General features: G+C 46.9%; 1 protein-coding gene across 1 annotated transcript in view; it reads left to right on the top strand.

Moving 5' to 3' along the window:
- The window catches only part of SIAE (sialic acid acetylesterase), a 40,468-nt gene that overhangs the window by 24,106 nt on the left and 6,421 nt on the right, over positions 1-9,941 (top strand). Inside the window, 3 exon segments of the mRNA XM_005875555.2 lie at positions 683-860; positions 2,486-2,595; positions 3,353-3,486. Coding sequence (XP_005875617.2) covers positions 683-860; positions 2,486-2,595; positions 3,353-3,486 — 422 coding nt within the window.

Below are 9,941 nucleotides of genomic sequence, written 5' to 3'. Positions count from 1 at the left end.
TCTTGAGTGGTGCCAAGCCAGTGCCTTAGACATAGCAGTTCCTTAGGAAATACTGGGTTGAATGACCCCGTCAGGTGAGTGTGTGTGTGCCCGTTCCCCTCTTCATCAGCTTTCTTCCCACATGGGATTGACCACTCCCGTGTGTGTTAGTGACTGGGCTGTATGGACAGGTGAGCTTTCTACGCTGAACATTTAAGCACCAGTTTTGGTTTTTGTTGCTTTCTCTTTTAGCCAGATGTTGCATCCCATACCTGCTGCCCATGTCTTCATGACCATTAGCTATAAAATGGGGTAGAAAAAAGACACATTTCTTCCTGACATGCTCCCTGTTTCCTCATTTCTTTCCACGGAGCTAAATGGGGACGAATGGCGAGGGAAAGGTAGAGGTGAGGTGAGGGTGGTCAAGGGGCCCGATGGCCTTTCTGCCCTCACCTGTTGAGGAGGACTAATCGTATTCTGAGGTTCTCAGGAACCTGTAGGTGAGAGGGGAGCATGGGTTGGTGGGGGGGTCCACTCGCCTGGCCAGGGAGCTTTGGTTCTCTGCAAATGAGATCATGGCCTCTCAATCTTCTACTTTTGGAAATTCTTAGCAAGGAACACCAGGGATGGCCCACACCCCTTCTTCTCACCTAGACCCATCGGTATCCCTCTACTCTCTACCTGACCCTCTTCTTCTGAACAGAAAACTTAGGCCATGGGAGTTTCGAGTACATGTCGGCCGTGTGCTGGCTCTTCGGGCGCAACCTGTACGACACGCTGCGGTATCCCGTGGGGCTGATCTCCTCTTCGTGGGGCGGGACCCCCATTGAAGCCTGGTCATCTGGAAGGTCACTGAGAGCCTGCGGGGTCCCTAAGGAAGGGTAAGAAAGCATCCCGCAGTCCGGGAGAAGGCCTGCCAGGAAATTAGATAAAAGAGGAGAATCGCGGTCTCCTTTGGGGGGTGAAGTGCGTGCTGAGTGTCCAAATATGTGTTAACTTGTTCCGTGCACAGGCAAGGTATTATTTTCACTGTCACCACCACCACAGCCTTCTGAGAACAGCACAAGCAATTATGAGTCTTTTTCTTAATAATAATTATAGCTAATACTTACTGAAAGCTTTATGCTGAAAAATGTTGTAAGTAGTTTATATATAGTAACTCATTTAATACAACAGTCTCTTGAAATGTAGACACTGTTAACATAGCGTGGAAAAAGATACCAAGTCGGAGCCCAGCCGGCGTGGCTCAGTGGTTGAGCGTCGAGCTATGAACCAGGAGGTCACCATTTGATTCCCAGTCAGGGCATATGCCTGGGCTGCGGGCTCCGTCCCCAGTGTGGGGCGTGCAGGAGGCAGCCGATCAATGATTCTCATCATTGATGTTTCTCTCTCTCTCTCCCTCTCCCTTCCTCTCTGAAATCAATAAAAAAAATATTTAAAAAAAAGATACTAAGTCGGAGAGAGCTTTAGTAACTTGCTCATGGACACACGTGTAAGTGGCAAAGGCTGGCCTCAGTGTCTGCTCTTAACCACTGTGTTGTATTGCTTAGCAGAATAAACACTCTAACAGGAAGAACAAGTAGACGTGTAATCAAAGAAATATGTAGTGTAGTGATTAGGAAAGCACTCTGAGGGAAAGCTAGATCAGGAAGGACACGTGGTTCGGGCTTTGGGTCAGAGGACGGGCTACTTAATAAAATCTTGATCGTCCTGCTAACGTAGAGATGAACAGTATGTGGACGGCCTTCACAGACATCGTCTCATCAGTCCTGGGAAGGCCTCTGGGAATAGGGTAGACTTGAGCTCCTGGTTTCACTTGGGTAAAGGTGTGCCTGTGTGAAGACATTCCATTTTGGAGCAGAAGGAATTGCCTGTGGTAAAGCAGGAGGCATCTGAAGCCAGGCCTCCCAGATCTCTGAGGACATGGAAGGGACAATTCCAAGGGCGTGAGGAAGGGGGTGTACCTTCCTACAGGCATTCTACAGAGAAACTTAGGGACATGTTGAAAGCCTTTTAAAAAAAATGTGTCCTTTCACCCAGCCGTTTCCGATCTGGGAGTTGATCCTAAGGAAATACTTAAGTCTGCATGCAATGATGAAGCTATAGGAAAGAGAATCGTGGCGTTGCTTACAAAAGCAAAAAGCTTGAAACGATCTAAGTGTCCGTTCATGGAGGACTAGTCAAACAGATCTATTGCCTTGTGTGTGAGACTCGTAATAAAACACTTCTCCTCTTCGTGGCTTTAATGACCTGATCTGGGAACTGGGGTGGCCCACGCTGAACTCGTGGAAAACTGACTGATACCCTTATCCTGGGAAGAACCTGGAGGTGAAATTCAGAGACTGTTCACACGTGTCCATGTGAGGCAGAGCGGTTCAATGTAATCCTGTGTTGCTGTCATCAGAAATTTGCCCCAAGTAAAAGCTGGAGAGGCGCCCAGGTGGGGGATCATAATGTGATCGATCGCTAGCTCTCTCCTGACACTTGTGCGCCTTATCGATTTCAGGTTCACTTCACCGGCTTCTATAAGTGGCCCCAGTAAACACTCTGTTCTCTGGAACGCCATGATCCATCCACTACATAATATGACTCTGAAAGGCGTGATATGGTACCAGGGTGAGTGTTCGATTTGCTATTTCTCCACTGTGTCAGTTAGCTTGTCTGCATAACAAACCATCCTAGAATTTAGCGACTTACAACAAAAACAATGTTATTTAGCTCCCTGTTCTGTGGTCTAGCAGGGTCGTTTTTCTGTTCTGGGCTGCTTTGGCTAATTTCCGCTGGGATCTTTATGTGTCTTTGGCCACCTGGCAGGTTGATGGCCGAGTGACTTAATTGGCCTCTGTCAGTTAGCTTGTCTGCATAACAAACCATCCTAGAATTTAGCGACTTACAACAAAAACAATGTTATTTAGCTCCCTGTTCTGTGGTCTAGCAGGGTCGGTTCTCCATCTGGGCTGCTTTGGCTAATTTCCGCTGGGATCTTTATGTGTCTTTGGCCACCTGGCAGGTTGATGGCCGAGTGACTTAGATTGGCCTCTCTTCCCATGTGTTGGCTGGGAGCTGTCTACCAGCTGGGGCCCTGTGGCTCTCATGTGGCCCCCCACCCTTCAGCAAGCTAGCTCAGACTTATTTACTGTTTACATAGCAGTTTCGGGGTTCCAAGTGTATCGAGAGAGCAGACCCCCGAACTGAAGCACTTTTCAAGCCTGCTTGTATCATGTTTGCTGATGCCCCTGTCGGCCCGAGCAAGGCCAGTCCAGAGAGACTGCAGGGAGGCCCACTTCCTAAGGCAGGGCTAGAGGTTGGGGAGTATTGTGTGGCCATTTTTGCTTCTACCCCAAACTTCTCTCACCACTTGGACTGTTTCCAGGGGAGGCCAACATCGATTTTAACAGGAACCTGTACAACTGCACGTTCCCCGCGCTCATTGAGGACTGGCGCCAGACCTTCCACCTCGGCTCTGAGGGGCAGACGGAGCGCCTCTTCCCGTTTGGATTTGTGCAGGTGTGTGTGGAGGGGAGGAGGGTCTACGGACCTTGCCGTGGGGATGTGCCACTGAGATCTCCTTCCTGGAACCCATATTCTTCTTTCACCCTCATAGCCGCTGGTCAGGGACTGAATGTATGGCTTAATTCATCTCTGTTCACTGCGGGGACAAGTGAAGAAGTAACTAATATGTCTTCCTATTAAAAAAGTACTGCATGTTTATTAAAGAAATATGAAAAAGATAAGCTAAACAACATTTATAATTCCACCATCCAGAAATAAGCAGACTTTTCTGCTCATTATTTGTGAAATAGGATCCATACTACAATAGTATACCATATCTTGCTTTTTCTTTCTCACAATGTTATATTGTGAACATTTTTCATGCTAATAAATAGATTTTATTTATTATACTTATTTATTTATTTTAAAAATATTTTTATTGATTTCAGAGAGGAAGGGAGAGGGAAAGAGAGAGAGAGAGAGAGAGAGAGACACATTGGTGAGAGAGAATCATCGATCGGCTGCCTCCCGCATACCCCACCCTGGGGATCAAGCCCGCAACCTGGGCATATGTCCCAACTGGGAATCGAACCATGACCTCCTGGTTCATAGGTCAATGCTCAACCACTGAGCCAATAAATACTAATCTTGGGCACATTTTTAAAAAAATACATATTTTATTGATTTTTTTACAGAGAGGAAGGGAGAGGGATAGAGAGTTTGAAACATCGATGAGAGAGAAACATTGATCAGCTGCCTCCTGCATACCCCCCAGTGGGGATGTGCCCGAAGCCAAGGTACATGCCCTTGACTGGAATCGAACCCGGGCCCCTTCGGTCCATAGGCCGACGCTCTATCCACTGAGCCAAACCGGTCAGGACTTGGGCATAATTTATAATGATTACAGAGTACTCTGAACTACGGTTATATTATAATTGATTTAATGAGGCCTTGATAAATGGGCACTGAGGCTGCTTTAAATGTTTTGCTTTTATAAGCAGCAGCATGTTTCTGTTCCTTGCAGCTAAATCCTCACATGCATGCTTAATTTTTTATATAAGATGAATTCCCAGGAATGAAATTGCTAGGTTAAATTGAATACTTTTTAAGGCTCTAAACATGTTCCCAAAGTTCCCTGTAGACATTTCTGAGTGGGTATGACTGTATACCCTTAGCAACAAGGTGTGAGAACGTTCCCTTCCCCACACCCTCCCTAACTTGGTGTTATCCCTGCCACTCCTTAGAAGGGACCTCGTTCTCTCACTCCCAGCCCATGGCACATGCTCTTTGCCTGAAATAATCTCTCTCTCCCACACTTCCCCAGCTAACTTTTACTTATCCTGCAGCTCTCGCCCTGGGTGTCACTTAGGAAGCCCTCTGTGACTTACTGAAGTTTGAGTAAGGTGGTAGTTCTGACTTTGCTGGAACACAGGAAATTAAACAAGTAAAATGTTATAAAACCAAGACCCAACTCACGCCGTAGTGAGGGAAGGGGCTTTAACGTCTGAGTTGGACAGAATACTCCCAGACAGCTGCCTCTGGATGTCCACAGTTTCCCTTCCCACCAGCCACCCATCTCCTCTACCTCGTCCTACTTCACCGTACTTTTTTTGGATAAAGATTTTTATAGACACTCTTTGCACTTATAACTACTTTACAATCATTTTCTTTCTTACATTTATTTTGACTTTGAAACAAGATTATTCTGCTCATTATTATCAAAATAGCAACTCCTGTCACAGTTCTGAGTTACTGTTGGTGGAACTACATTTGGGTTTTGAGGTACTTTTTTGTCTCTTAGCCTGTGTACTTGCTGATTTAAATGTGACTTCAGCCAGCTCAACCCAGAAGTATGTGCTGAATGCTTGCAATGTGCTCCGAACTGTGCGAGGTGCTGGAAACAGCACGAACCAGAGACCTTGTCCTGGCACCGAGGCCTTCCAGTTTAGTAGAATCCCCTTAGCCTCTGGGCTTAACTTGATGTCATCAACAAAAATATGTTGGTCACATGTGGAATACCGAGACTATAAACATCTACCTTCAAAGGGAGATACCGGATCACAGCTGCCTTCAGATCGAAGCCAGCCTGCCTGGATTCCGATCCCAGCTCCGGCACTTCTTCAGCTTTGCGATTTTGAACAAGATATCAAACTACTTTGTTATTTTAAGTGTTAGTGAGTTAATCCATGTAAAGCCTGGCACATGTCAGATAAAGTTAGTATTTGCTTTTGTTTACTTATTATTTTTATTGATTTCAGAGAGGAAGGGAGAGGGAGAGAGAGATAGAAACATCAGTGATGAGAGAGAATCATTGATTGGCTTCCTCCTGCACACCCCACACTGAGGATTGAGACTGAAACTGGGGCATATACCCTGACCAGGAATCGAACCGTGACCTCCTGGTTCATAGGTCAACGCCTCGACCACTGAGCCACGCCAGCTGGGCAGTGTTTGTTTTTATTAATGAGAGAGGCCAGAAAATCTGGAGGGACAGTGTTCTGTAAGGAAAGATGAATGTTGGGTTTGAAGTGATGGTTGCAGGAACTGGAGCACAGTTAGCGATGCAGGACTCAAGCTCAGTAGGTAGACCAGGGCCAGATGCATGTGTCAGAGATTATTCATGGAGAGGTGACCTGAAGCATGGTGGGGGCAGGAGTCCCTGTGACGCTTTCTTAAAAGGGGTTTGGAGTGGAACAGACTGCAAAGTGCAGTATGTTATTTGTAAAGCCCTCTGGATGTGGCCACCTTTCTATTCTTTGGCTATTATGTGCCTTCAGAAGCAGCAGCATTTCTACTAATCACCATAAGAGGCTGAACAGCACCCCACTGTATCCTTAGGAAAAACAATTTGGTTGTGGAGTGTGCTGGTGCCCCCGTGTGGCCAGTATGTACTAGTGCAATCAATGAAATGGGAGTGCAGAATTGCAGGAATTATCTGCAAAACTGCCATTTTGAGAAACTTCCTTGGCATGAGTGACTGTTGTTGGCATTTCTCCCTGTTGTGCGGCAGGCTGGTACTTACCCTAGACCAGTGGTTCTCAACCTTCTGGCCCTTTAAATACAGTTCCTCATGTTGTGACCCAACCATAAAATTATTTTCTGTAATGTTGCTACTGTTATGAATCGTAATGTAAATATCTGATATGCAGGATGGTCTTAGGCGACCCCTGTGAAAGGGTCGTTCAACCGCCAAAGGGGTCGCGACCCACAGGTTGAGAACTGCTGCCCTAGACCTTTCTGGTAGCTTTGTTACCGCGATTCCCATCCCGGCACTGACGGGTGAATATGGTTCCACCTTCAGTCTTCTGGGTGTCTTGTGGGAAGAAGTGGGGTGACTCATGGATCTTTTAATCCAATTTTCTAGTTTTCATGACATTCCATTATGAAGCTTCACTACCTTTTATCATTTCATCGATTAAAGCCAATTTGCATAAGAGATTTTAATAAGAGAATTGGAAATATCACCTACATCCCACATCATACTGTCCATATAAGAAATGTGCAGCCATGGCCGGGTGGCTCGGTTGGTTGGAGCGTCATCGTTCCCCTATACCAGTGGTCAGAAAACTCATTAGTCAACAGAGCCAAATATCAACAGTACAACGATTGAAATTTCTTTTGAGAGCCAAATTTTTTAAACTTAAACTATATAGGTAGGTACATTGTTATTAACTTAATTAGGGTACTCCTGACTGACCGGCTCACTCAACTCGTGTATGAATCTCGAGCACCTCCCCCGCGCTGTGTATCCTGTGGCCCGTCTGCGTGCCCGACCGACCGACACCCCCCACTTCTTCTAACGCCACTTCTTCAAAATAGACTCGCCCAGGCCGAAAACCTACTTCAATAGACTCACCCAGGCCGAAAACCGACTTCTGTGCATGGGCCACGAAGTTTCAATCGCACTGTATGTGCGCACCTGCACGTGGTATTTTGTGGAAAAGCCACATTCAAGGGGCCAAAGAGCTGCATGTAGCTCGCGAGCCCCAGTTTGTCGACCACTGCCCTATAACAAAAGGTTGCAGGTTCAATCCCTGGTCAGGGTACATACAGGAGGCAACCAGTCAATGTTTCTCTCTCACATTGATGTGTTGGGTGTTGTTTTTTTCTCTCTCCCTTCCTCTCTCTATAAAATCAATAAACATATCCTAGGGTGAGGATTAAGAAAAACAAAAAGAAAATGTCCAAACCTGTAGGGAATTTTTTAGTTTATTTTTTTATTTTTACTTTTGTTAATCCTCACCAGAGGATATTTTCCCCATTGATTTTTAGAGAGAGTGGAAGGGAAACAGGGAAGGAGGGGGAAAGAGAGAGAGAGAAACATCCATGTGAGAGAGACACATCAATTGGTTGCCTCCCATGCACATGCCATGAATGGGGACAAACCTGCAACCCAGGTGTGTGCCCTTGACCAGGCATCAAATCTGAGACCCTTTGGTGTATGGGCCGATGCTCTAACCATTGAGCACACCGGCCAGGGCTTTATGAGTTTATTGAGCCAAATGGAAGACAATTGCTAGGAAGCAAAATCCCAACGGATGGAGATTTGCTCCAGAGAATGGCAGTTGTGCAGCTTGTTTTATATACAGTGGGGCCTTGACTTACGAGTGTCCCGACTAACGAGTTTTTCGAGATACGAGCCATCTCTCGGCCGATTTTTTGCTTTGAGTTGCGAGCTAAAATTCGGGTTACGAGCCAGCTTCAGATACCCCACCACTAGTTGGCGCAGCGAACGTCACAGTGAACGCCACAACATCAGCCCAGCATCACGTGTCTCACTCGTTCACTTTTTGATTTGACATACGAGTAATTTGAGTTATGAGCTCCATCACGGAACGAATTAAACTCGTAAGTCAAGGCCCCACTGTATTGGAATCAAAGCAGATGGAAGGGAGTTACATGAAATGCATTAGTGGCAGGATAAGGCGGTGGGAGAAAGCAAAGCGGGGAAAGCTCTAGGACTGGGTAAAGAGTAAAATAGAAAGACACTTCTTTTACATGGGTGGGTGCAGGATAGTTAACTAACGTGTACATAGAGGCGGCATGTGGAGAACAAGATGACAGTGAGGGGTTCCGTGGTGTCCTGCCTGGTGCGGTAGGTGTGCCCTAAGAGGTCCGGACAAGGAGATCACGCTGACATTTCAAAGGTCTGTTATCTTAGATGCAGAAAGACAATGGACAGGCTCACCTCAGGTAAAGACTGACCTTTGTCCAGGGAGCTACAGGCCTGGGACCGGACTACCCGCATGACGCGCTTTTAGTTGGGAAGTTTTATGTTCAGACCATCTGTGTGGTTACTCTAAGCCTCTGAGTTTGTAAGGCCGCCATGCAGGCCTCCCTGAGCTGGCCGGGTTAGTATGTGGTCCCTTTTTGTCCACATGCCCTTCATCCCATATCCCTTCTGCTACGGTTGCAGCCTCTCCAGTGTTTTCCTGGTGACCTTCTACTCTTTCTGGAACAACTCCAGGGGCAGGAAATGCCCTCTATTCAGAGTGCGGCCACATTTGTAGGGATGGTCTCGGGTGTTTCCTGGGCTATGTGAGTAACGAGCCTGGGAGAAACAGTCTGTTCCTAATGCAGCTCCTCTGATGGGGACAGACATTTACAATGGCCATGTGGTTGCTCACCTGGGCTGTTTCTTAATGTCCGGCTTGGCCTACTGTTAGGTCATGGCATATAAAGAGAGATAAGAGGTGGATGCCTCGAGTTGGCTGGAACTAAGGCTAAGAATAAGGCGCTGTCTAAAGCAGAGGACAGGGTGATACAAACATCAGAGAAGGAAGGAATAGCGGGACCACGTGCATTGTAGTAACTTTTCTGGAGCTTCTGCCCTTTGCAAGAATAGGAATCGATCCACTTTTAATCTAGATGAAAGCAAATGTTGTGTACTCAGCATGCATACAGAATCCATGACTTAAAATAGCATTGATGATTATGGCTCACGTATTGGAGTGGCTGGGGGTTGATTGACGTTGGCTGAGCCCCACTGGGCACTTTCCTGTCTCCGTGGGTCCGCTGGGGGCTCTGCTGCAGGCCAGGCTTGGCTGGTTGGCTGAGATGAGGCAGCTCTGTCCCACAGCCGTCAGCCTCCTTTCGAGAGCAGCGGGCTAGCCCGGGTATGCCATTCTCATGGCGATGGCAGAGATGCAAAAGAGTGAGTGGAACCATGCTAGGTCTCTTGAGGCGAGGCTAGGACTTGACACACCGTAACTTCTGTTTCATCGATTGGCCGGAGCAAACGACGTGGCTGAGCTCAGAATCAGGTGGTGGGGAAATGCACTTTTCCTCTTTTTTTTTTTTTAATTAAATCTTTATTGTTCAGATTATTACATTTGTTCCTCTTTTTTCCCCCCCATAACTCCCCTCCTTCCAGCTCCCACCCCACCCTCCGCCCTCACTCTTCACCCACTGTCCTCATCCATAGGTGCACGATTCTTGTCCAGTCTCTTCCCGCATCTCCCACACCCCTT

This window comes from Myotis brandtii, unplaced genomic scaffold (genome assembly GCF_000412655.1).
Source record: "Myotis brandtii unplaced genomic scaffold, ASM41265v1 scaffold463, whole genome shotgun sequence".
In the NCBI taxonomy this organism is placed as follows: domain Eukaryota; kingdom Metazoa; phylum Chordata; class Mammalia; order Chiroptera; family Vespertilionidae; genus Myotis; species Myotis brandtii.
This window is presented reverse-complemented; position numbering and strand designations above follow the sequence as displayed.